The sequence below is a fragment of the Ochotona princeps genome, chromosome 31 (assembly GCF_030435755.1).
Source record: "Ochotona princeps isolate mOchPri1 chromosome 31, mOchPri1.hap1, whole genome shotgun sequence".
NCBI lineage: Eukaryota > Metazoa > Chordata > Mammalia > Lagomorpha > Ochotonidae > Ochotona > Ochotona princeps.
In genome coordinates this window covers 12,503,722-12,530,707 of record NC_080862.1, presented here as the reverse complement: position 1 = coordinate 12,530,707, position 26,986 = coordinate 12,503,722, and the positions used below count along the sequence as shown (strand labels likewise).

The 26,986-nt window shown below is 51.2% G+C and overlaps 1 protein-coding gene across 1 annotated transcript in view; it reads left to right on the top strand.

Moving 5' to 3' along the window:
• DMRT1 (doublesex and mab-3 related transcription factor 1) overlaps window positions 1–26,986 on the top strand; it is a 189,234-nt gene that overhangs the window by 11,102 nt on the left and 151,146 nt on the right. The window contains exon 3 of the mRNA XM_058657308.1: window positions 21,668–21,951. Within this exon, the coding sequence (XP_058513291.1) occupies window positions 21,668–21,951 (284 nt within the window). The remainder of the gene's footprint in view (window positions 1–21,667; window positions 21,952–26,986) is intronic.

The window sequence follows — 26,986 nt, the reverse complement described above, 5'->3', positions numbered from 1 at the left end:
ACTGCCCAGTCCCGGAGCCCAAGACCTGCCCCTAGACAGAACGGGCTCTGTAAATGTGATGACAAGGTCAAGCCCTGTGACAGGAGGAGGTGACAGTGGGCTTCCCAGGCCAGCCTGCCTATTGGCGTGAATTCTTGCGATGAGGGGAGCCATCCCTGGTATCCTCACTGTTGAGGAAACATGTCCATGGTGACTTAAGTTGTGTTTTTCCTCTCACTGCTTGGTGTTTCAAACCATGAAACGGAGAGATTGGCTGAGTGCACACAGCAGTGACCAGAGGAGCTCCGTGGCCAAGTCCTGCTCACTGCTGTCTCTCCAGGCGGCCAGAGAAGTCGGCATCACCTCCTGTTTCTGCTAGGCCACTAGACAAGCCACGTTCAGATGGTGGTAGAGGGCCCGGCGTGGTAGCCTAGCAGCTAACGTCCTCATCTTGCATGTGCTGACATCCCATATAGGCGCCAGTTCTAATCCCTACAGCCCCGCTTCCCATCCAGTTCCCTGCTTGTGGCCTGGGAAGACAGTCGAGGATGGCCCGAGGCGTTGAGACCCAGTTCCCATGTGAGAGACCTGGAAGAGGCTCCTGGCTCCTGGCTTCGGATAGGCACAGCTCCAGCCATTGCGCTCACTTGGGAAGTGAATCATTGGATGGAAGATCTTCCTCTCTGTCTCTCCTCCTCTCTGTATATCTGACTTTCCAATAAAAAATAAAATGAATCTTCACATGGTGGTAGAAGAGCAGGGTGGATGCAAATGCTTCGTTCTTCCAACTCCTGATCCTCTCTCAGTTGAGCGTTAGACATCAGCAGGTGTCCAGTTCAAGAGACCTCAGGGACGACTCCATTTCAAAGTCATGGTCAGGAAGTTGCATGGTGACTCTAGTTGAAGACCGAACTATGATATGACTGTGGCTGATGGGCGGGAGTATGTACTATCTACTTAGACATTCTGTTCACTAGCTACTCATCTTTAAAACACATAGTCATTCAGGCAGAGAAAGAGTATCTGTTGACTCTCAGCTGGCAGCGGTAGCCGGGGCTGAGGCCAGGCCAAAGCTGGAAGCCTGGAAATCCACCCAGGTCTCTGATGTAGGTGCAGAGGTCCAGGTACCCGGACTACCTGTTATGCCTTCCAGGTGCCTTAGCAGGGAGCTGATTCCAAAACAGAGCAGCCGGGACCTGAATTAGAACTCTGAATTTCTAAAATTGTTAGAAATCCATAGGCTTTTAAAAAAATTGTCTATTTATTTGGAAGGCAGAGTTACAAAGAGAAGAAACAGAGAGAGATCTTCCATCTGTTGGTTCACTCCTCAAATGGCCGCAACAGGTAGGGTTGGTGCCAGGCCAAAGCCAGCAGCCAGGAGCTTCTTCAAGGTCTCCCATCCTTGGGCCATCCTTTGCTGCTTTGCCCAGACCATTAGCAGGGAGCCGGATGGTAAGTGAAGCAGCCAGGATTTGAACAGGCATCCACGTGGGGTGCCCAGCATCAAAGGCAGCGACTTAACCTGAAGCAGCTGCCAGCCCCTTACTGTTAGAATTTCCCAGTAGCGTCCAAGGACTCTGCTATTGGGTAGCTACTTCCGCTAGACCCGTGAAGTACCCTCAGCCCCGCGCTGCCCCTCTCAGACGCAACAGTAGCACACAGTCAGAAACCACCAAGCTCCGTGTAGCTGCCTGAGAAGTCAGGGCCGGTCGCACGGTTCTGTCGGAGCGTGAGAGTGGGTGGGACTGCCGACACTCGAACCTCACCCCCTTCAGGAGGGCGTGTGGGCAACTCAGCCAGCTGTGTGAAAGGGACGGTGTTCTTCAGCATGGAGGTATGCAAGCGTTCGTTCTGGAAACCACTCCCAAAACTGCATTCATTTGTAGCTGACCAGCATCAGGGGTTTGTTTTGGGCCAGGACGTGAAGCAATACCCTGGTGGTGGGTGCAGGTGCGTGAGTCCAGAATCAGCAAAGCAGAAGTGATGTAGACTGGGCACAGTCATGGTTACCAAGTGGATGAGGGAACTGACGCTGTCCCCTCCCCTGGCAGCCAAGCCCCGGACAGCAGTCGCTGCCGCGTGAGAGTGGTGCTTAGCTCTCTTACCCCTGGCATCCTCAGCTGTTAGCTGTGAGTTGGAATTAGGAGTTACAGGGGAAAAGGAGTAAGATTACATCAAAGAACCTTGTGCCTTTGAATCGGGGCCCCCGGGGGCGGGGAGGGGCTTTGGGGTTGTCGGTTTGGGGTTCGCTGTCTTCCCCGTGAAACACCTGGGGGTTTGTTTTTCTTGAAAATATCTAGATAAGCTTCAGAGAATCCAGGCGAAGGGACACAAAAATGATGTACGGCTTTGCAGAAAAGAACTGCCTATAAATATCTAAAAGGTAATGCAGTCGAGGGGAAGAGGTGATTTACGACGGCCGGCAGGTGCTGGACAGCCAGCTCCAGCTCACATCTGGGAGCAGGGAGGAGAGTGCCGAGGGCTGAGATAAACAGCATGTAATAAGGGTGATTAAAAGCAAGGGAAAACCCAAGCGTGATAGCGGGGTGATCAAGCAACGCCGTGCAGGTCTCACCTGAAGCCAGAACAGCCCAAGTGATGCTTGAGACACATCTGGGTATGAGAGTGAGCTGTGGCCTTGTGATTGCCAAACGCACTGTGTCCCATGCCCCCCAGAGGGTGCCATCGGTTTAATTGCCAGCCCAGGTCTTGCATTGGCAGGGGTGGTGGTGGTCTTTGCAAGAGGATGCGGGCTGATCCACTGAGGGTCTGCCTCATGGCAGGTGCTGGGTAACCTGCCTCGTTATGTATGTTCTCACTTGATCTTTTTTTTTTTTTTTTAAAGATTTATTTTATTTTTATTACAAAGTCAGATATACTGAGAGGAGGAGAGACAGAGAGGAAGTGGAGCTGCCGGGATTAGAACCAGCGGCCATATGGGATCAAGGCGAGGACCTTAGCCACTAGGCCACACTGCCGAGCCCGCTCACTTGATCTTTACAGCAGCTCTGCAGGACAGGGAATACTCTTCCCATTGTACTGCCACCCATGGCAGTGGTGGGAGTGGGACTCGAACCCATGCCATGCCTCGCCTTTCCCTGAGCACGGTCACCCTGTTAGCCGAGGTCATGATGGCAGGACTCAGGGCTTGGCCAACTTTTGTGCTCAGGTACCAGGAAAAGTGAAGTGAAGTGAATGAAGTGCCCGCCGTGTTACTTGGGGTGCCTGGCCGCAGGCAACTCCTCTGTTTAGGGGTGGGGCGTCCAGTTTGCTCTCTCAAGCTTTCAGGGTTACCGTGGGCAGCAAGGGCAAGCCCGTATGCATCCTGCTGTTGTACGTGACATGAGGGCAGCTGCCGAGGCTGGCAGCATCATTTCTATGAGAGACCTTAGCGGAGCTGTTTCTGTTGAGAGCCCGACACAGTGGTGGAGACGGGCAAGGTGCCATTACCCAAAAGCCAGTAACAGGTGCTTGGAAGGAGCAGGACGGGACACACCCAGTGGGTTTCAAGCATATCCCACTCACTGAATGCCACTGTTGCTGTCTCTCCTCTGCATGCCGTGGGGACCACACTGAATTCCTTAGTGTGAGATCCATGGTGTGTGTGTGGCTTAGGGCACTGGTGTTTCTTCAGTGTGCCGGTCCTGTGTGCTGTTCTACTCTGGAAATACCTTCCTCCTTAGAGGCAAGTGTGTGTGTGTGCGCCTTCTGTGAAATAAAGAGCTTTTTGTTTCTCCCCTGTGCTGTTGGTCTTGTAGTGGTCTCATGAATTTCTCCGAAGTCATCCCAAGATTAAACTGTAATGATTTGACTCCAGCCGTATTTCTCCCAAGGTCTGCTGTCTCGGTTACTTGTAAGGCTACTCCTCCCCTCTCTTGCTCTCTTTGATCTTTTATAATTGGCTTACAGCTCTCCATGTTTAATCTACGGGGGCTTCGTTTGTCCTCCCCATTTTTTTTTTCCTTTTCCAGTCCCTGAGAATTTAATAATCTGTTTCTTATTACTTTCCAGTTTTTCTTCTGGGATTGTATTTTTTGTCGCACTGTTAATAGCTTTTCCTCCTGTTTCTAGCCAGCTGCTTTATTTTAGCTGTCACTGGGCGTCTGCCCTGTCTGTGTTTTTTGGCGTATAGTAGAAAAGTCCTGTGTGTTCTGTGCCGGCATTAGGCTTTCTGCTCACAGACTCAATGCAACCCGAGACACCTGTGAATGCATAAGGGACATCATGATGTTCATGGAGATGTGCAATTAAAAGATGATGTTTATTTTGTGGCGCAAAATAATTTTAGAAATCTACGCCTAGTTTTCCCATTGGTATTTTTCTTTTTTTTTTTTAAATGACTTATTTATTTATTTATTTATTTATTGGAAAGATATACAAAAGAGGCGAAACAGAGAGGAAGATCTTTCACGCACTGATTCACTCCCCAAGTGGCCGCAGTGGCCAGAGCTGTGCTGATCCGAAGCCAGGAGCCAGGAGTCTCCTTGGGGTCTCCCGTATGGATGCAGGGTCCCAAGGTTTGGGGCCGTCCTCGACTGCTTTCCCAGGCCACAAGCAGGGAGCTGGATGGCAAGAGGGGCTGTAGGGATTAGAAGCAGCGCCCATATGGGATCTCAGCGTGTTCAAGGCGAAGACTTTAGCCACTAGGCTATTGCGCTGGGCCTGTTTTTTTCCTGAAGATACCACATAGACGTGAATTTCAAAGCCCTGTTTTGTTTTGTTTTTAATTTGAGAGTCAGACAGCTGTGAGCATTGGTTCACCCTCCAAGGTCACAGCACCCAGGGCTGAACTCGGGGATAAGGCCACACCAGCCACGTGCGGGGCAAGGGGCCCAGCTAACTGAACCATCACCGGCTGCTTCTGGGTATTCGCTAGCAGGGAGCTGGAGTTGGGGGTAGATTGAGACCACCATCACTCATCCCCTGGTGGCATCTTCATTCCTAGCCCAGAGACCTGTCTCGGAACTCAGACCTCTTTTTCCCCCCTAAAATCATTTTGTCTTGTAAGCATTTTTATTGATTTTATTTGAAAGGTGGCGAGGCATAGATGGATAGACAAAACTCCTCTACTGCCTGGTTCACCCGTGACCTGCACAGTCAAGACTGGGTCGGGCTGAAGCCAGGGGCCCAGAACTCAGTCTGGGTTTGCGTTGCAGGTGGAGAGGCCCAAGGCCGTGAGCCATGCCCTGATGCCCCAGCATGCGGAGCGGCAGGAAGCTGGACTCTGAAGCCGAGCCGGGACTCCGACAGAGGCCCTCGGCTGTGGGTTTAGATGTCAGCAGTAGCTGCTTCTCCAGTTACCCATCACACACATGTATCTTTTAATTCCATGTTGCCTGAGCTTTTTTGAGTTTCCGCATACGACAGGTGATACAGTATGCATCTATAGCTGGACCTCCAATTCCTATCAAATGAACAGATTAATTGGATGTTGGAGAGGTTGTTTTTTTTTTTTTTTTAATTTTTTCTCATAGATTGTCCTTGCTGGGTCAAATCAATGTGGCTGCATAATATGGAGAAGGAAAGTTCCTGATCTCCCACACAGGTGGCAGGACCTATATTCTTACGCCATTGTCTGCTGCCTTCCCAGGAACATTATAGTGGGGAGCTGGCTGCTAGAACTTGCTAGAACAATGCTAGGCATTGCAACAGTGGCTTAGCCTCTTGTGAATCACATTGGCCCCAGGTTCCAAAGCTGTATTTATCTTAGAAAATGGCCCAGCGTTTTCATCTTGGTATGCGAGGGGTCTGTGACCTAAGAAATAGTCAGAACTAGTCTAAATAGTTAGGACTGACACAATGGCTGCCTTGGTTAGTCCTCGGCCTTTTAAGTGCTAGGATCCCATATGGGTACCGGTTTGTGTCCTGGCTGCTCCACTTTCCATCCAGCTTATGGCCTGGAAAAGCAGTGGAGGACAGTCCAAAGCCTGGGGATCCTTTCTCCCAGGTGGGAGACCCAGGAGAAGCTCCTGGCTCCTGGTTTCTGATCGGCTCAGCTCCAACTGTGGCAGCCACTTGGGGAGCACACCAACCAATGGAAGATTTTTTGCTCTCTGTCTCTCCTTCTCTCTGTATATCTGAATTTCCAACAAAAGTCCAATAAAAGTATCCTCGTATGTAGGATACTTCAAATCAATATATTTTTTTTTTAGTATTTATTTATTTTTATTGGAAAGTCAGATTTACACAGAGAAGGAGAGACAGAGAGCAAAAAATCTTCCATTGGTTGGTGTGCTCCCCAAGTGAGCGCCACGGCCGGTGCTGTGCCGATCTGAAGCCAGGAGCCAGGAACTTCCTCCAGGTCTCCCACGTGGGTGCAGAGTTCCAAGGCCTCGGGCCGTCCTCAACTGCTTTCCCAGGCCACAAGCTGGATGGAAAGCGGGGCTGCCGGGATTAGAACCAGTGCCCATATGGGATTCCGGTGTGTGCAAGGTGAGCATCTTAGCCCCTAGGCTATCGCACCAGGCCCTTAAATCAATCTTTCATTTAAAAAGATAGTAAGGACAAGGACCGTTAGTCCTTGTCCCACATGTATCATTCCTCACCTTATATATTCCCCCTTTTTTTCCTGTCCATTTGTGAGTCAACGGAAAGCAGGGAGCCTTGTATGTAGGGGACTTCAAAGCCTAATTGAGGTGATGTACTGCCCATCCATTCAGCAGTCTGAAGTAGTGTGTACTGTGGTCCTAACTGTAAACACTGTCATACTTCTTTGCCAAGAGCCCCGTACCCGTTAACGGTTGCTCGCCGTGTCTGCCTTCTCCCAGCCTCTGGCACTGTTAGCCTACTCTGCGTGTCTGTAGATTGGCTGATTAGGACGTGTCCCGTAAGTGGAGCCCTACAGTGTGTGGCTTAGAATGATGTCTGTGATATCCACATGCTCAGAATACAGCCGGGGCCGGGCCAGGCTGACTCCAGGAGGCACGCACCCCATCCGGTTCTCTCCCCAGGGGCGCCAGGAGTCACTGCCTCCTGCACCTGCTAGCAGGAAGCTGATATAGGATGGGTTTCATTCACTGTGTCCTAATACACGTCTGCATTAAAAAAAAAAATATTGAAAAGGCACAGAGAATGAGAGAATGAGTTTCCATCTAATGGTTTACTCCCCAGCTGCTGCAACAGCCTGGGCTGGGCTGGCTGGAAGTCAGGAGTTCAGAACCCAGTACAGGTCCCCAGCAGTGGACGGCCAGGCTCCAGCTACCTGGCCATCGCTTTCTCCCTCTCGGGGACTCACTCCGCAGCAGGCTGGACTGCAGCTCCAGGTGCTGTGATGGTGGGATGCGAGTGTCCCCAGGCATGCTCTTAGCTGCTGCACCTTTCAGAGTATTTTTATAGTTCCTTCTTTTTTTTTTTTTTTAAAGCACACAGGCTGAGTTCCTATAGGGAGTGTGGTAAATCGGATGTTCCTGCTCACAGGGGCACCAGAGTGGAAATTCCTAGCTGCCATGACCAAAGGGGCCATAGCGCCTAAGGGGAATGGGTGGCACAGTGGCACTCCTTCCTTTGAATCTTGACGGATTCCTTTTCTTTTTATAAAGATTTATCTATTTGAAAGGCGGAGTTGGAGACAAAGAGATAGAGTTCTTCCATCTGCTGGTTGACTCCTCAAATAGTTGCAATGGCCAGGCCTGGGCCAGGAAAGAGCCATGAGTAGAAGGACCCAAGTAAGTGAACCATCTACTGCTGCTTTCCCAGGCTCGTGAGCAGGGAGCTGGAGTGGAAGTGGAGCAGCCGAGACTTGAACTGGTGCCCTCAGAAGGTGCCAGCGCAGCAGGCAGTGGCTTAATCCGTTGCACCACAGCTCTAGCCCTGGAATGCGTTTTCTTCGTTGGGTTTCAGCCACATCCCTCTGTGGGTAGAAGAGGAACTGTTCTTGCTAGTTTCATGTCCCGGCCGTCCTATCTCCCATTTCTGAACTTTCCCATTAACCTTACATTTTAGAAACCTCTTGAAGAAGAAAAAAAAAAACTTCATCTTCAAACCTGTGTTATTTATTGGAGTGTGTGCTTTCTTATTGTACAAATAATGACCCTTGTGTCATTGTTCATTCTGAAAACAGAACAAGACAAAAAAAGTCCTCTCTGTTCTCTTGTACTTCAAGCAAGTAATTGTTTCTGGGTCTGGAATAAACCTTGAGAAGCCTGGGAGAAGCTGCTGCCTACGGCGACAGATACCACATTCTGCCCAGACCTGGTACTCGCCTTGGCAACACAGGGCTTCCTTCATGCCTGCTGTGCCTGATGGCTTGGTTTCTTTTCAGATTTTTTTTGTTCAAGAGACAGAGCTCTTCTTCACTCCCCAGATGCTCACAGCAGCTGGAGGAGGTGGGGTGGGAGATGAACCAGGAATAGGGCATCCTGTGGGGGTAGCTGAGGTCTAACCCCTGGAGCCACCATTGCTGTCTCCAGCAACTGGAATAGATGGCTGAGCTGGGATTTGAACCCAGGCTGTCTGATGTAGGGCCTGGGTGTCTCATCCAATGAGTGCCCTGCTGCCTGCTGGCTTTGGAGTTCTAGTCCTCTGCTCCCACAGGTTGTTACCCCATCCTTCCTCCCAGGGTGTTTGTAGGTCCTAGAACTATTTTGAAAGTTATCATAGTAGTTCTTGACATTTGTGGTTTTGGGGGAGCTTTCTCTCTCTCTCTCTCTCTCTCTCTCTCTCTCTCTCTCTCTCTCCCCCTCTCTTTCTCTGTCTCTCTTTTGATTTTGAAAATCAGAAGAGAGAGATCTTCCATCTGCTGGCTCATTCCCCAGACAGCTGCAACAACCAGCAGCCCTGGGCCAGGTTAAAGCCAGACCCCAGGAACTCAGTCACTTGAGCCATCTGCTGCTGCTTCCCAAGCCATTAATCAGGAGCTGAATTTGGAAATGGAGCATGCAAGACATAAAGCACTACTGGCGTGGTCCTGGCGTGGTAGGCGGTGCCTCTACCAGCTGTGCCCAAGTGCTGGCCCCAGGAGAACTTGCTGAGCGTGGCAGGTGTGAAGTGATCTGCAAATCCCAGAGCTCTCAGGGGGACAGGGCTGTGACTGGTTGTTGGCTGGACAGAGAGCTTGTGCCATGCGTCTCTCGTCTGCTTGCTCACCTGCATGACTGAACAGTCCGCAGTCCTGCAGGCCCAACTCCGCTGGTAGCGGCAGGTGTCTTGCTGAGTACCCGGTAGGGCTCCCCGACCGCATCTCCACAGCTCCCTTGCCTTGAGTGGCTCAGTGCTGTGGTAGATGGGGCTGGCAGAAGCAGGCTCAGCCGTGTCCTGCTGTCTGACCCCAGTGGTCATACTGCTTCCGGGACTTTCCTGTGGTCACCTCCTGTGAAAAGCGACTAGACCGAATTGTTGTGACTTTGAAAAGATGGCTGTGTTTTTATTTGCAGAATTAACCTCATCTAACCTCTGATTTCCTTTATTCCAAAGGAAGGGAAGATAGAAAATTAAGCCATCAGGAGGAGCCGTGCTGAAATAGAGTGACCCTCTTGCTAGCAGGGTGAACTCTTCGTGTTTTGTCCAAGCAGGTGTGCCTCCCGCTCCACGGCACAGTGGGGCCCCTGAAGGAGGTGATGGTGGGCAAGATTGGGGGTGAGCATTCTGTGCCCACATGTCTAGCCAGTGGTCACAACCCCCCTTTGTGTTCTTCCCCACTCCCAATGTTGCAAACCCTGCAAGATTTAAATGTTCAAGAGGGGAGTGTTGTGGCTTGGTGCGTTAACCTGCTGCCTGAGTCTGGCATCCCTTGTGTGCGCTTGTTGGAGTCCCAGGTGCTCTGCTTCCAGTCCAGCTGCCTGCTAATGAAACTAGAGAAGCAGCAGAGGGTGGCACACCCACGTAGGAGACCCACGTGGCTCCTGGTGTGGCCTGACTCAGCCCGGACTGCTTGGCAGATGGACCAGTGAATGGAAGATGTGTCTTGCTCTCTAATTCTGCCTCTCAAACAAATAAATAAATACTGGGGTAGGGGAAGCCTACAAAATCTATAGACTACACTTCCGGATATGGCACTAGATGGTTCTAGAACCAATGTTTTAAACCCACAGGGAATCCTTCTGTCTGTTTTTAATCTAATTTCAACATAATTTCTCTTCCCACTAAAATACACATACATGTGGGAGAGTATATATTGGATTTAAGATTTAAAGTTTCACTGTTCTATTTCCAGCTCTTCTCCATTGTAGTGTTTTAGCGTGACGCAATTACGCAGCCAAACCAAAGACAAGGGAGGCCGTGGGACTCCAGATAATTCCGTTTGGTCCCCGGCTCCCACACAAGGGAGAGCAGGCTGTGTTTTATATCCTCTTTCTTAGAGCAGAGGTGAGGCTCCAAGTCCAAGTGGAAGTCCGCAGAACCCCCGGCCTGCTGATAGACTGCCAGCTGTGGCTGTCCCAGGGAAGTTCTGCAAGGTCGTGGAAAGCTTCCTGGCCCATGTTGGGAGAAGGAGCTGGCGGGTGTTAAGTGCAGCCCTGGAGGTCACAGACCAAGCTTGGAGAAATAATTACGCATGGTAATGGGCAATTACAGATAATGGCCTTCCGGGGGTGGCAGAAAACCCAGCGCCCCACAGTCTCAGCTGCAATGAACACTGAATAGCACATTAACTTTATAGCAAGCGAAAAGTTCAGCCCCATGGCCGCAGCACCCTCCTTTGCCACTCCCACCCTCCTGAAATGCCAGCGTGGTCTTCCTGAAGGGAAAGGTTCCTGGCTGCCCTTCTCACCTGCAGAGTTAAATCAAAGAGGAGATGGGGAAGGGTTGGGCTGCAGTACTGCGCCTGGGGGGATGGGGTCTTTTAAGTGCAGGTGGTTTCCATCCCCTCCCCTCCCCAAGCTGTGCCTTTGGGGGGTGAGCAGTGGTTGCTTTCCTGGCCCTGGTTTGCAGTTGACATTTAAAATAGCCCCAGCCTGATTGCCTGGTGGGAGAAACACACTGTTCTGTGCCTCCTGATTATTACTTTAGGGAGTTGTATCACGCCAACTGCACTCAAGGCTACTCTGAGTTGACCTCAGAGCCGGCTGGGAGCACAGGGCCGTGCACAGCCCCGCCTCCAGTGGCACCCCAAGGATGAGAGCCTTTGGAGTAAGGAGAGCTTGGCGCTGTCCCTTGTTAGCCCTCTGTTGTGCGGGTACCTGATGCGTATTCTTGCACATCGCCCTCAGCTGACAGAATCAGCATGCTCCACTGAGGCACGCAGAGGCCACCTGGGTTTCCAAGGGGGCATAAGGCGACAGGTGTCCCATCTGCTGCAGCAGTTTAAGTAGTGAGCTGTCAGTTGGACGTCTTGCTGCCGGATGGTACTGGGGAGACAGACACCAGAGCCTGCTTTTTGGAGGAAACAATTTGGGCTTGCAGGTAAAACCGAAGGGGCCCAGAAACTTCATTGCTGACAGTTTCACGTGCCTGTGGTTGAGGCAGGCAGCTTTGAATCAGACACTGGGTCCCAGTGCTCCTGTGCAGACACGAGCCCACAAGACAGACCAATATCAAACTTTTTTAGTTGTGGATCCCTTTAGGGTCATGTGAATTTTTTGGTGACTTTCTAAAAAAAAAGATATTTATTTATCTATGTTTTTGAAAGGCAGAGCTACAGAGGAAGGAAGGGAGAGAGGTGTTCATTTTGCAAAAGCCTGACATGGGACTCCAACCAGCACTGGTCAAAGATGCCAGTATTATAGGCTTAGTCCTCTACAATAAGGCTCTGGCCCCAAGAGCTATTGTTTATGTGAGTTTTATCTGTGGATCATCTCCCAGGAACTAAAATTGAAAAAGAAAATTTTTTTTTTAAGATAACCCGTTACTTATTGATGCAAGTGGTGTACTTTAGTGAAAATCGCTATATTTTTCCTTCTGGGTGTTGGCAATTCTTTTTGTTTTGAATGTGCATAACTACATATTGTATGACATAAAGTGTGATGATCTAATGCATGGATGCGTCAGACCAGGGTGACTGGCTTATCTGTTACCTCAAACATTTATCTTTTGCAAGTAAAAAAAAATACTAATAATGAGTGAGGAGAATGGCCTTGCTTCACATGTTTGTAAATCTAGCATGTGCGTGGCTTGGTAAGCTGCATGTGGGTTTGTGCTAGCTGCGACTCATGGCGGCCGTGATTAAAATGCAAGAAAAAAAATAAACTTCATATAGAAAAAGAGTTGGAAAGGGAGGGGGTGTTTTATTAGCCTACTTAGACGGTTGTGACTATGCATTAATACAAGACCCAAACTTAGCCGAGTCTTAATTGATGTGTGGAAGCCAACTCCATGTTTTTCCCCTTTAAGTGATGCTGATTATGACCGGAAGGCTCTCAAGTTGCGTTGCTTCCTGTGATGTCACAGCCTCATCATCTTGTTCATTTGCAAGAAAATATGCCACAGCTATCCCAGCCTCAGTCCCCAGTTTGCCTTCCAAGATGGGCTGTTCTTCTGAACACAAAAGAACAGTGAGTGGAGCTACTCCTTCCACTGCCCGCGTGCCTTTGCCAAAGCTGCCACGGACGGCTTGGGCGGGCGTGTGGCATGGCTTTCTGAGTGAGCCCTTCTTCCCTTGGACTCACACAGTGTGAAAAAGGCTGTGTGCTCCAAGATAGAGATTTAATCAAATTGCTGGGGTTTTCTCCCAGCTTCTTCAAGAACATCTTGAGCAAAACTGACATAAATGAAAAAAACAAAAAACACATGCTTTTAAGATTTATTTGAAAGAGGCAGTGTTATAGAGCAGGCGAGAGATTGTTATCCTGTGGTTCACTCCCCAAGTGGCTGCGGGAGCTGCGTTAGGCCCAGTCGGGAGCTTGCAGTTCCATCTGGGTCTCCCACCCAGGTGACAGGGTCCCCAGCACTTGGTTCACCTGCTGCTGCTTTCCTAGATCCATTAGGAAGGAGCTGGGTAGGCATTGAAGGGACCGGGACTCAGTAGTGTAGCAAACTAATCCTCTACCTGGTGGCACCAGCATCCTACATGGGCACCGGTTCATGTCCCGGCTGCTCCATTTCTGATCCAGCTCTTTGCTTACGACCTGGGAAAGCAGTGGGGGATGGCCCCTGCTCCCATGTGGGAGACCCGGAAACTCCTGGCTCCTGACTTCTGATCAGCTCAGCTCTGGCCTCCATCTCTGCTTTTCCCTCTGCAAAATCTGCCTGCTGTATCTTGATTGGGTTTCTAGCCCGGCAGGGTCAGCCCAGATGTGGAGTTCTGTGTCTGTGAAGCTCTGTATCTGACACCCTCTGTATTCACTCAGGGTGTCCCTGGCGTCCCAGGCTGCCTCGGTCTGCCTTCTGCTTGTGCAAGGGACCTCTGAGTTGGTGTGAGCAAAGACTCAACTTAGTTTTATGAGGGGAGAAACAGTGAGTGCCTCAGATCTGACTCTTGTTCTAGTATGAACAGTTTGCGTTGGGAGGGTGTGGCCAGGCATCCTGGTGTCGGCAGAGGGAACAGGAGTGGGGCTTCCGTCAGCATCAGCGTGCTGTGGGGCTTGTCTCTGCCCTGCCAGACTGGCCAGGCCCAGGGAGGTTGTCCCTCGGGGAGGACCAGAGAGCCCACGCTTTGGGCGCCCCCCAAACTTGGGCTACCCATCCTGTTCCCCCTTTAGCTCTCTCTCCTCCCACCCACCTCCCAAAATCTGTTCTGGTTGCTTGCAAGGAAGTGTAAACTCCTTGAGGTGGGGCTGTACACCCCATGGGACCCTGGCTTCGTGGTGGTCTCAGCACAGCCCTCTTTCAAATCTAACAGCAGGCCTTAGCTTTTTACCTGGCCCTGTCTCCCTGATGGACTGTTTTGATACGGTTTTGCTCAACCTGTTTCTTTAGGCAACGCCCTTACCATTGGAAGGACTGTGGGACACCCCACCTCCCGGTGAGCCAAGTCAGCTCCGTCCACAAAAGCCACCTTTGGATTCCCTTTGTTATGCAGTCTTGCCCTAGGCAGAACAGACTCATTCCTCCAGGAGCAAACCGTGTTCAAAGGCCACAGCCACCACTCAGACCTCTCCCACAGGCCGTGTCTGGGACGAGGGTGGCATGGCGAGTGGCCCACAGCACAGCTAGGACCTCAAAAGCAGGGACCCAGCTGTCCCCTACACCCATTTTCCGTTTGCTCATGGCTTTGGACCACCTATCCTTTTGCGTGTTTGTTTTGGACTCTTTTTCTTTCTAAGGAGCTCTGTGGGATCAGGGATTAGTTTTCAGAGGTGCCAGACAAGTGGCCTGGCTCATATTAGGTGCTCAGGAGAGGATCCTGCATTGAGCTTGATTTCAGTGTGTGCCTTGCGCACAGTAGGTGTGCTGAAGTTTCTGCGTTGAACATGAGGTGTTTTCCTCCCGGGGGCAGTAGAGTGGTGTGTCCTGCCTTCCTGGGGTCTCCCTGGGTCAGCTCTGGGTGAACTTGGAAATCCAGGCCACTCCCTTGGTCCAGAGGCGCGACCTTTCCTTCTTGGGCTGGTTGGGTCCCAGAGAGTCCCAGGGCGCTCACTGAATGACTTGTCTCCTATGAGGTAGCTTAACTTCCCTTCTTCGTAGGGACAGAGTCCTGAGCTGCTCAGTTGCCCTAAAGATGGGACATGGCAGGAACCGATTCTTTGGGACCCTCGGCTGCCCCCGAGCATGCTAGGAGCAGGGCCCTGAGCCAGCTTCCTCTGCCATGAGGGGCACCCAGTGTCACTCCCCAGACCCCACGAAAAGATCAGCAGGTGGTGTAGTGTTATTCCTTACATTCATTTTTTGAAAAAGAAAAACAAGGGGGTGGGGGAGAATCCCTGTGCCCTTGGTAGTAAGCATACTGTGCTGGTTGCTGATCGGTTATTCTGAGATCTTGAACTTGCAGGTGGATGGCTGGCCCTTTTGGTGACACGCATCTGGAAAGCGACGCAGGACGGGTGGTGTGCTGGGCGGGGCTTACAGAGCCAACCCGTGAGCATAGGATAGCCTCCTGGTTCATCACGGCACACGCGGCTTTCATTTGGCAACCTTCTTCATGTGGGAAACCCGAGTTTGCTTTTGTCATGGAAGGGAGTCTGACTGGAAAGGGCTCACGGAACAGTGGTTGTACAGATCATGACCCTGGGGCCGCTTGGGGAGCGAGGGGTGAGGGCTTGAGCCACCTGAGGACGAATTAGTAGTTAACTACTGTGAGTGTACCGTGGGTCGGGGAGCGGCATATAACACTCAGAGATCAATAAGGGTGTTTGTCATGTGTGGGTATCGATCTCGCGGAGACGTGAATCATATTTCACGCTGCATATGTTAGTGCAAAAAAGAAGTAGCCGAGGGGCTGTGAGAGCTGCTCGTGCCTTCAGAAGGCACCTGCCGGAGCCCTGATGTGAGCGCTAGAGTAAGGGGCTGAGGCGTCTGCAGGTGACCCCTGCGAGCTCTGGCGCTGCCAGCAGCCCACGCGCATTAGCAGGGAGCTGGACCGGTAGCGAAGCAGCTGGGACTCACACTGCTGCCCATGTGGGATGTGGCATTGCGGGCAGTGGCTCGGCTTGCCACACCACAGTGCTGCTCCGGGTTGGTCATGAATTTCCTGAGCATTTCATGTCACTCTCTAGCTCTTCCAGCTGTCATTGATTTCTGGGTAGGAGACAGACTTTGGGGCCTACATAGGAACGTCCCAACCCGATCTGACTTGTCCCTGCATGCGAATGCTGTACTCCAGCCAGGCCTGTCTGGTCCCTGTCTGGGAACACGTCTTGTTCTTATTAGTATTTGCTCGCCAGCTCTCTCAGTAACCCGTCCTGGCTCTTGGCATTCCTGGGGGCCTTTGCTGCCACCTCGCTGCGTGGAATCTTTGATGACATTCTGTGAGGTGCTAGGTGATTGCTCTGTGCGTGTCTACCTGCACCTCATCCTCCAAAGTGGATTAGAAATTCTTTTTTTTTTTAAAAAAATTTGTTTAATTTTTATGGGAAAGTCAGATATACAGAGAGGAAGATCTTTCGACGTTGATTCACTCCCCAAGTGGCTGCAACGGCTGGAGCTGAGCTGATCCAAAACCAGGAGCCAGGAGCTTCTTCCAGGTCTCCCTCGCAGGTGCAGGGTCCCCAGGCTTTGGGCCATCCTCCACTGCTTTCCCGGGCCGCAAGCCGGGAGCTGGATGGGAAGTGGGGCTGCCGGGGTAGAACCAGCAGCACCCGTATAGGATTCTGGAGCATGCAAGACGAGGACTTCAGCTGCTAGGCTACCGCGCCGATCCCTAGAAATTCTTAAGAAGGAAGGAACCCTTTGCAGGGCTCCCTTTTTGACAAGGACATCATCTGATGTAAAGTTGTTGCCTGGCTGCTGATGAGCTCAGTGCAGATACACAAAGTTAAGACTGGGAGGAAGTGGATTTTTTTATTTCCCGCTTCTCCGAATGGTCTAGAAGCCTCGTAAGGATCAGCCAACCAAGTACCTGCAGATAGTAGGCGCTTAGTCCGTATTTGTGAAGCAGAATAAGCACCTGCATGGAAGACCAGAGCTCGTGGTTAGAATGCAGTGAGGCCCGCCTGGACGCTTGCTGTGGGAAGGAGCCAGTGCACGGCTTGCGGTCTGAGCGCTGCCAGAGCTGGGGAGAGCTCAGGTGTGTCCCACAGGGGGCTGCATTCCTGCACGGTCTCTGCAGGCAGGCTAGCCCTGCAGCGCGATCCCAGGGTGGGCTGGGTTCCAGGTCTCTACAGCAGCTGCTTTCAATCTTTAAGTTGACAGGTATCAACCTTCAGCACATATCAGAATTTCCTGAGAGCTCATTAAAATGCAGAGTTCGAACCCCACCTGCGGGGTGTCCAGAATTTTTTTTTTTTTTGAGCTGTCAAAACTCAACTTTATTGACATCCAGTGTTTCCCTCTGGGTCTGAGCTCAGCCCAGCTGGCTTTAATAGGTCTCTGAGGCTCAATGTGATAACGGCTGGTGAGTCCCCAGTTCCCCACTCCCCCACCCTGGCCGCTGGGCACTCTAGGCAGGGAAGAGAGACGGTTTTGCTGTGACATTAGAGAAGGAAAATGGCAGCAGGGTCAGAGGCCAAAGAAAGCCATACAAGCAGCAGCATGCCTGCGGCCTGCGTCTCAGGCCAGCTCTGGCCACACACCTGTGGGGCAGCCTACCCTACCCAGCTCTGCCAGGCCCTTGCTCATCACCAACTCAGCCACGCCCTGCACAGCCAGTCCCACTGTGTGATCTGGCTTGACCCTTGGATCCCCGAGGCTATCCCCAGGAAGAAAACCTCTCCCAGACGCTGAGTGTACCCACTCCAACCAACCCTGGAGCTAAGCAAGAGGTGTCAGGGGAACTGACGCTTGCTGTCATTCTCTGTTCATCCACGTTCTTGCCAGGCTAACACCGGGTGTTGGTTCTGACCTGGGAGAATCTCCCTGTCCTAGTAATGTGTGCAACAAGGCTGGACCTCACAGTGCCGAAGCACTTTAATTTGCAGCTTTAAAGTTTAGATTTGGTGGGCTAGATGCAGTGTTTTTTACAGACTTCTCAAATCACTTCATTACTGCTACGATTGTAAAAATTTGTAGACATCTGCTCTGGTAAAGCTTAGAAAGTTTCACTATTGAAATACTGCTGTGGAGCCCAGTGTGTTAGCCTGGTAGCCTCGCCTTCCTAATCCCCACAGGCTGTGCGCCTTTCTAATCCCCACAGCCACACTTCCAGTCTGGCTCCCTGGCCTGGCAAAGCAGTCGAGGACGGCCCAAAGCCTTGGGACCTTGCACCTGTGTGTGAGACCCGGAGGACGCTCCTGGCTCCTGGCTTTGGATTGAGCATCTCCGACCTTTGCAGCTGCTTGCAGATCCTCGGACGGAGGATCTTCCTCTCTGTATATCTGACTTTCCAGTAAAAAGAAAAATAAAAAAATTTTTTTAAGTAAACAAATACTGCTATGAAGCACAGCTTTTTCAACATCAATTTCAGTTTGTTCTTAAGGCTCATGATAATCTAAAGCAGGAAATACTGGGCAGATGGAAAAGTGAGGGTGGTGTTAACTAATTACCGGCCGCCGTCGCCAAACAAATCATTACTTTGACCTGACATAATGTTTTATTTGAGGTTTACTGCGCAGTTTATGGAAGTCATTCTCTTGTTACCTTGAAAGTTATTACTGCCATAATTTTGTGGCTTGATAAACTGAGGCCTAATTAAAAGGTCGAACAGGTTATGCCGCAAGAACTCAGCCACTTGTGCGGGGCTGTGACCTGGAGAGCTGCAATCTTGGGTTGCTGTTTAGGTCTTTGCCCTCCGCTGTCTCCCCTCCCTCTTTCCCTCCCCCTTCCCCTCCCTCCCTCCCTGCCTTCCATCCATGCATTTATCCATCCTTATGTGTGTATGTGTTTGAAAAGCAGTTATACAGAGAGACAGACAGATCTTCCATCTGCTGGTTCACACCCCAAGTGATTGAACCAGCCAGCCAGGGCGGGCCGAGGCTGAAGCCAGGGACTCCCAGCTCTGTCTGAGTCTCCTATGGGAGTGGTAAGGACAAAATACTAGGGCTATTTTCGCATGCTGTCCCGAGCGCATCAGCAGGGAGCTGGGTCCCAAGTGGAGCCGCTGGGACTCAAACTGGTGCTCCTATGAGATGCGGGCACTGCGGGCGCAGCTTAACCTGGCACGTTACAGCTCTGGCCCGTGACGGTCAGGTCCCAAGAGGCATCCTGTTTGTGCCCCTCCAGGGACAGGCATAGGCATCTAATGTGCCATCCTATATATCAGGAGATTAATAGGAATGAACTATTGAGCTTATGACTGGGTGTTAGGGTATCTGCGATTTAGATATCCATGTGATACCATTTTTTGTACTGCATTTGTCTATAAAAAGAAGAAAGATACTGACATAGAAAATGGTTAGGTACTGAAAACCATGACTCATGCCACCACATAGATTTTTAAAAGATGGGGTGAGGTATTAAGACCCTGACTGGGATGCCCACATTTGTTCCTGATCTGGTTCATAGGGACAGCCCAGGAGGCAGCAGGGGATGGCTCGAATGGTCCCTGTCACCCACAGGGGAGGCTTGGCCTGAGTTCCAGACTCCCAGCTTTTGCCAGGCACTTGAGGAATGACCCAAGATAGATTTCTGTCAATTTCAAATAGAATGAAAATAACAGTGGGCAAGTTGGGGGGAGGCCAGAGGTAGTGTGCTGGCTTCAGACAGAGTTGGGGCTGGGGGGCAATGACATGGCTGTCTCATGTTCCTAGCTGGGCAGAGAAGAACCAATGAGAAGTCGTGGCTTGGCAGGAGCTTGGCAGAGCCTGGTAGTGAACTTGGTGTTCTCTCAGGAGAGACTGTGCAAATGGGACGTGTGGCGCGTGGCAAATCTCAACCAAGCTTCCTAGTGCTGGGACTTGAGCCGGGTCCTCCCCTATGCATTTTCACTTCTTCCTTGCATGCTACACTACCGACTAGCAAGGTTGCCCTGGAGCTCCTGTTTTTAAGCTCCTGTTAAAACTGCTTGCAACGTGTAATGGCTTGACCCCTTTGACCCAGGGACACTGGGGGAGCTTGCAGGCAGGGGCCGGCTAGCTGGATTTTTCCTGCCCCCCCACCCCCCGTCTTCTGCTTTTTTCCTCATGTACCTCACCGAAGCCACCAGGTCCCAAAGAACGTCTTGGTGGTGGTCTCGCCCGGGACCGAGTTTTCGATCTTTTAGCCCTGCCTGGGGCGGCTGAGACAGTGTGTCCCCTGTTCTTCAAGAGCCTGGCCTTGGCTCCTGTTCCTCTGATAACAGAACCTCCCGGCCCCTCCCCCTGGCCGCACCCAGCTCTGTTCTGATGGGTTGCATCCCACCCGTGTGCCTGCGATCCACCGCAGGCGTCTCAGGTCTCCGCAACCGCCGGGGCAGCTCTGCACCTGGCTCTGCAGGTGTATTCCCGTGAGGTGCCTCTCCCCAGGCAGCCTCCGTGATGGTGCAACCCCTTGCCTGAGAAGTCCTCAGCGGGGCCGCTGGATCCCACAGCCCAGCCAGCCAACGGACTGACGACTCCAGCCCAGCGGGCCCTTGGCTCCCCTGCCTGCCTCACCCATCACTCCAAACTTGCTCCCCCCTTTCCATTCCTTATCCTCTTTTCTCTTTAAAGATTTATTGATTTTTGTTACAAAGTCAGATATACAGAGAGGAGGAGAGACAGAGAGGAAGATCTTCCATCCGATGATTCACTCCCCCCAGTGAGCCGCAACGGCCGGCCCTGCACCGATCCGGAGCCAGGAACCTGGAACCTCTTCCAGGTCTCCCACGTGGGTACAGGGTCCCAAAGCTTTGGGCCGTCCTCGACTGCTTTCCCAGGCCACAAGCAGGGAGCTGGATGGGAAGTGGAGCCACCGGGATCAGAACCGGCGCCCATATGGGATCCCGGGGCGTTCAAGGCGAGGACTTTAGCCGCTAGGCCACGCCTCTGGGTCCTCTCCTTTCTCATTTTTTTTCCACTTATTTTTCATCTCTTTCCCACTCCTCTTTGAAGGTGCCGCTCAAGTACATTTTTCCCCCTGCAAAGGTCTTCTTGCTTGTATCCTAAGCTGCAGATCTGGCCTTACTCTGCTTAATACATCCGAAGGGTGTATTAAGCATTTCATCCCAGCATCTCTCACCCGTAGGCTCCCTGAGGGCAGGATGGTGCCTTGCAGCCATTGGAGGCACTGGTTTGATAAGTGCCCATTGGATGGGTGATGTGTGGAATTCACATGGGTTTAAAGACTACCCCTGGGGATCACTGGTTAGTCTCTGAGCTAAATCATCCCTCTGCCTCTGTTTGTAAATAACATTTTATTGCCGCGCAGTCTCCCAGTAATGGTGACTGAATGGTGTATAAAACCCCAAATCGTTAGTGAACTTTGAGAGAGCTTCATCTACCCCTGGACAGAGCCATGTTGAGACTTCTTAAGGATACAGTGTCTGCTCTAGAAGCAAGTTAAGGAAATACTGTTTGCTTAAGCACTTAACATCTTCCTTTGACGTTCGGACACACACCTGTTGTACTGCTCACAACAGCCTTAACACCCTGGGACTTGAACCCCAACACTCTGATGTCAGGTGCCAGTGTCCCAAGCAGTGACTTAACTGCTGTGACCCATGCCCACCCCTCAAATGTGTATAGTTATTGTCATCTAAGAGCGTGCAGCGGGTTAACTGGATTTGAGCTCCAGTTTCTTGACACAGAAATAGACATTTCCGGAAAGAAGTTATAGTTCTAAGCTTCTTTCTGGTTAAAATAGCCTCTGAGTAGTTTTTAGGTTTTTAGCAGAAGTAATCAATATCTGGGGCCAACCTTGTGGTGTGCGGCAGGCAAGCCATCCCGTAAAATGCCAGCGCTCCTTCATCACCACCAGTTCGGGTCCCGGCTGCTCCACTTGTGATAATGTTCCTGGAAAAACAGCAGATGATAGCCCAAAGTTCTTGGGAGACTGGGTAGAGTTCCTGGCTCGTGCAGCTCTGGCTGCTGCGGCCATTTGGGGAGTGAACCAACCATGGCTGGAGGATCTCTGTCCCTCTTCCTTTCATATAGATGGGTCCCTCTGTTGACGGATAGCTAGATACCAGTGTGAGTCTTTAAGCCCAGTCACCGGAGACAGCCAGCCTTGGAAACCCATCCTTATTTTGGCCACAACGCACAGCAAGCAGTTTTGTCTCCTGCCTAGTCAGGTACCATGCTCTGCAGACCTTCAGCAGGAAGGTAGGGGAAGACCTCTTAGCCTCAAGTTAATATCGTTGTTGTCTTCTTTCTCTTTTTTCCTTTTGTAGAGGGGCGGATGGTCATCCAGGATATTCCTGCTGTCACCAGCAGAGGGCACGTGGAGAACACACCTGACCTGGTTCCGGACTCCACCTACTACAGCAGCTTTTACCAGCCGTCTCTGTTCCCGTACTACAACAACCTGTACAACTACCCGCAGTACTCCATGGCTCTGGCTGCTGAGTCTTCTCCTGGGGAGATGGGCAGTGCTCTGGGGGGATCCCCAGTGAAGAACACCCTCCGGAGCCTCCCTGCGCCTTACGTGCCTGGCCAGCCTGGAAACCAGTGGCAGGTAGGATGCTCCTACCCGAGTGCACGTGTGTGTGAGAACCACACTAGGCGCTTGTGCACGTGTGCTTACGAGACACAACGCACATGGATTTACAGGTGCACACACATCATGCCCAGTTCAACACACACCTAGGCACCGTGTCCAACATACGCAGATCATTTTTTGGCTCTGCCAGTTGCGCCATTTCAACCCCAAGGGTTGGCCACAAGGAGTTGGCAAGTTATATGCACATATTTTGATTTTGTCTTCCAGTTTGACTCTTTTTCTTTTTTTTTTTCAGTGTCACTGTGCACAAGTACCCAGCTGGCCAGTGTCAGGTTGACAAGTGGCTGACTTGATGAGGTCTGACTGCCTCCCCCATTGTCCATCACTTTTGTTGAGCAGTGTAGAAAATGCTGTGTAGAAAATGCAGCCTTCTAATAGCAGTGATCTTGATGATGAATTTGCATCCTGGTGGGAAATGTAGCAGAATCTTTATGGTCATGTGAAGGAGATGAAAAGGGCGGCTGGCACCATTTGCCAGGAGTGGAGGTTGATCTGTGCATATTTTTTTTGACATATACAATTGGAAGCTGTTAGCGTTTGGAGTGACACGAAACACTGCTTTCCCAAGAAAGGAGTGTTTTTCTAGAGCTGTTGTGTTTCTTGATTGTAACCATTTCCATCAGACCAGTATATGAGCAACAGATTCCGGCACAAAAGGCATTCAAGAGGACGGATTCCCACGGATCCGTGTGTTTTATGGGGTGTATACAGTGAGGGGTCAGGCTCTACCTGCCCACGTCCCTTCCCCCTGGGAGGTGTTAGGGCCATGGCTGATCTAAATGTGCCCCGGCTTTCTCAGCGGGCATCTGGTTCCCAAAGCTGTGCAACACCAGCGTGTAGAAGAGGGAATTCAGTGCGCTTCTTTGATGATTGGACGTTCTTTCTTCTTTTTTTCCCCCAGCTTTTTCGAGTTGTGATTGAGAAATTAAATTTATACGTAGCTAAGTGCTCAGTGTGAGGATTTGACACACACACATCATACCGTGAACTGATGACACCTGCGTGATGTCACACGTGGTTTCTGGGAACATTCGATGTCTGCTGTCTAGCGAGTCCCTAGGGCATAATGCATTCTTGTTTTCTTTAGTCACCGCACTGGTACTTAGGCCTCCAGAGCTCATGTGTCTCAATGAGTCTGTCTGCTTGAGCCAACATCTCCCCACGCCCCTCCACCCTGTTCCCTGCCACTGACAATTATTGTCGCTGAGTGCGATGTCTCCTAGAAGTCTTGGACCTTGTTAAGGCGTTTTTTCAGAAAATAAGAACTGAAAATGTCCTCTCGAACAGTTCTCTGCCGTTTGGCCCCTGCTTTGTTCTAGCCGTGGGGAAGTTGTTAATATTTCAGGTCACCCCAATATGTTGGGATCCTCCAGGGATATGGCTGACTTCTTGGACACATTGGAGTTTCAGCCTTGAGTCTCCCAAACGCCATGTTTTCCGTGTGTTTTCTTATTGGACTAGATAACAAGATGCATGATTCCATGAACAGCCTGGGGAAACGGGCTGTGTGGGGTGGCATTGTCGCCTGGTCCTGGACGGCTGCTTCATGGACAGTGCCAGGGAGAAGTTCCCCCGCGGGGGGAGTGTGTGTCCTGCTGGCCGGGATGGGAGGAAAAGTCTTGGCTCCGTTATCTGAGCCCTGTGTGGGGCCTGAAGTTGAAATGCTTCCCACCTTCCCTGGAGTTCACAGGAAAGGGGCTTACGTTGTCTGGAACCTCGGGACAGATCCCGAGGCATCATTTAATGTAGGAGTCTGTTTTCCCAGCGGCCCAGGCTTCAGACTGTTGGCTTCCTGGCCAGTCCCTCTCTGTGATAGATTGTCGTAGAACATGTTCAGCAGTGGGTCCTTTCTGCCACAGTGACCAACGCCCATTCTTCATAGATAATACTGACGTCAGCAACGAGAGGTAGCATTAACTGAGCAGCTAATCCTCCCTGGCCATCTGCTCAGGCAAGGATGTTGAGACCAGAGTCAGCTTGGGCAGGTCCCAGGGGGTGAAAGGCGAGGCCTGGATCTCTTACCTGCCTGGCTCCCAAGCATGCGTTTAGCTTTGGGTCTGCGTCAAACTCAGGGCTACAGAAGCTGCCTGCCCCCCAGGATCCCCCAGGGATGGGGACTTCAGGGAAGGCGCAACACTGTGCCTGTGTACCTGGACTTGAAAGGGACCAGGGTCACCTTGCTTCTCTAAGGTTCAGGATGTTTCCCTAAATCCTTTGTTTTTCATTGGGGAGCTTCTTGGAACTCTTGGGTGATTTTGTTCCGTTGTGGAGCTCCGAAGTGGAAAGAAACTTCGAGAAAAATGCCAGTGCATGGCTCCTGCAGGTGGCTGAGCTTCGAACCCTGAAGCCTCCCTGAGGTAAGCAGTTTCAGCCGTCAGGACTGAAAACGGGCAGATCTCCTTCCTGTGTGGGAGGTATTTTGAAATGGTCATGTCACTTTTCTGTGAATGTGACCAACAGTACAATGGATTAGGCACACTCGCGACGCGCAGGTACAACACAGAACATGGTGGCACAGCGGGTTAAGCTGTTGCTCTAATTCCTTCTGTTTTGGAGTGCCTAGAATTGAGTGCTGCCTCCAGTTTTACTTCTGAGCCAGCTTCCCGCTTAATGCAGCGGCGGCTGGTCTGTACACCTGACTCCCTACTGCCTACTTGGGAGACCCAGGTAGAGCTCCTGGCTTTGGGCCTGCCTGGCCTAACCCCAGCTGTCGTTTGCATTTGGGGAGTGAACCGTAAGAGGGAAGATGATCTCTCTCTGTGTCTCTCTGCCCCTCTCTTCCTGTTGCACTGCCTTTCAAATGAATAGTAAACATGTCTTTGAAAGGGTTGAACTGTCTACTCTGCCAGCGTTCCAGGCTCTTCCACTGAACGCGCTGCACGGTGAGAGCTGCTTTAATCGCCCCTGATCTGTCTGCAACCTGTGGAGATTTGTGGCCCAATCATAGATTCCTGTCCTGCTGTGAAACAGGAATAACATTTGTGACGCAGGACCAAACTTACAATGAATGGCTGGTTCCACTGTCCAGCAGCTCAGTCTCACTGCTGCATTTAATTGCCTGCAGAAGCTGTTTATTGCCTCGTGCACTCCTGCACAGCAACATTCTCTCTTAAATAAACATGTTGTACCAGGCTGACAAGGCAGAAGGCATAGCAAGTGAGCAGAAATAAATACGGGTCTCCGTCCCCCTGACGGAGCGGGGCGCCTGTGTCCTCAGGCGCCTACACTTCACCTTGCAACCACAGAATGGCAACACAAACGGTTTTTCATTCTTTCTAGGGGTTATTTTGGTGTCACCGTGAGGTGTCTCATGAAACAATTGCCCTAGGCGGTCACACGCCCAGGCAGGATGCATCCTGCAAGAAATTATTCAGGCTTGGGGCACCTGTTGTGTGCTAGGGATTCCTTCCTTGCTTAACGCAGACCAAAAAAAAAAAATACCTGAGAATTGAGGCCTGCGGGTGGGGAGTGAGGAGGCTGCTGTTTGCATGTAGAACAAGAAAGCGAGTTGAGTATTTACTGAAGTATAAGCAGAAAAGAAATTGGATTCTGGCATCTGAGTCTTGGGGCTTGGCAAAGGGCGCCCCTGGTGGGCATTCCCGGGATGGTACTTGGCGCCTCTTTGAGCGGGCTGAGCGTCAGTGGGCCAGGCAGAGCACTTAGAAAAGCCCCTGACTTTGGACCCTTGGCACGTCTAGCCACTAGACCTCTAAGGAGTGGCTTCTTGGGGCCTTGTTTTCATGCTGCCTGCCCTCCCACCCTCTTTTTCGTTCTTTTTCTTTCTTTACAAGTGGGTGAGTCCCACGGTGGCTTGCGTAGCCAGGGGCCTGTGCCTTGGACAGGTTACCTGGCCCTGGTCCCCCCCCTTCTCTCAGCAAGCTGCTTATTCGTCATTACGTGCAGCAGACAGTGATTCACTTTTTTCTCAGGAAGGGAAAACTGACAAAGTTCGCGAGAATCCGGAGAGGGATTTGTGAGAATATACTTAACTAGGACATGTTGATGGTGATTTCTGTTCTCAGAGGAGGAAAGTTCAGTTGCGATCTGGTATTTTGCCTTGAGCTGTTCAGACTGATTAGGAGTAATTTTTTTATGTGGGAATTGCAGCCTGTCTGTTGAGGGGGGGAAGGATTCCTTTCTTTCTACTCTAGAGCAGTGATGTGGGTGGGGTACTTGTTTTACATCCGACTACTTTCATGAAGCCTGCAATGGACATTTTACTTCTTTGGGAACTTCTAGGAAAGCAGCCATTTCCAAGGAAACATGAATCCGGTTCCCTGTAATACATGCATGTCCCACATTGGTCTCTAGCATGTTGTTCAGGTGAGCTAACAGCAGGGAAATAAGGAATGCAGGATAAGTGAGGCGAAAATCATCCAATGCAAGAACGTGGACTGTTTCTTAAGGGATTTATTCACTTATTTGAAAGGCAGATTTAGGGGAGACGGATCAGCCTTCTGTCCCCTAGGTTCATTTCCCAAGTACTTGCAACGGCCAGACAAAAACTAGGATCCAAGAACTCCATCCGGTTTTCTCATGTGGGTGTAGGAATCCAAGTGCTTGGACTGTCACCGGCTGACTCCCAGGATGCACTTGTGGGAAGATGGAGCAGGTGTGGAAAACACAGCACTCGAGCCCAGAGTGTCACGTGACGTGGGCATCCCGCGTGGCAGCTGAACTCCTTGTGCCACAGCACCCACCCCAGAAAGATGTTTGTATGGAGGCTCTGCCTTTCCACGTTTTCCCCATAAAATGATGATTCTGCCAATTGGCTGGATTTTTGTAGTCGGTGCCCTTGCATGGCATTCCACAGTTGGCAAGTTGGCGAGTGCCTGTCTCCCAGCTGCGCTTTCCCCTACCCCTTTCCTGGTCTGTGAGATGCACAGCATCCGTTTGTTGCCATGACAACAGGATCCCTGAGAGACGGCCATGGGACTCCCTCACATGCAGCCCCAGTAGGTCCCTCCATCTGGTCCACAGGTCAGGAGAA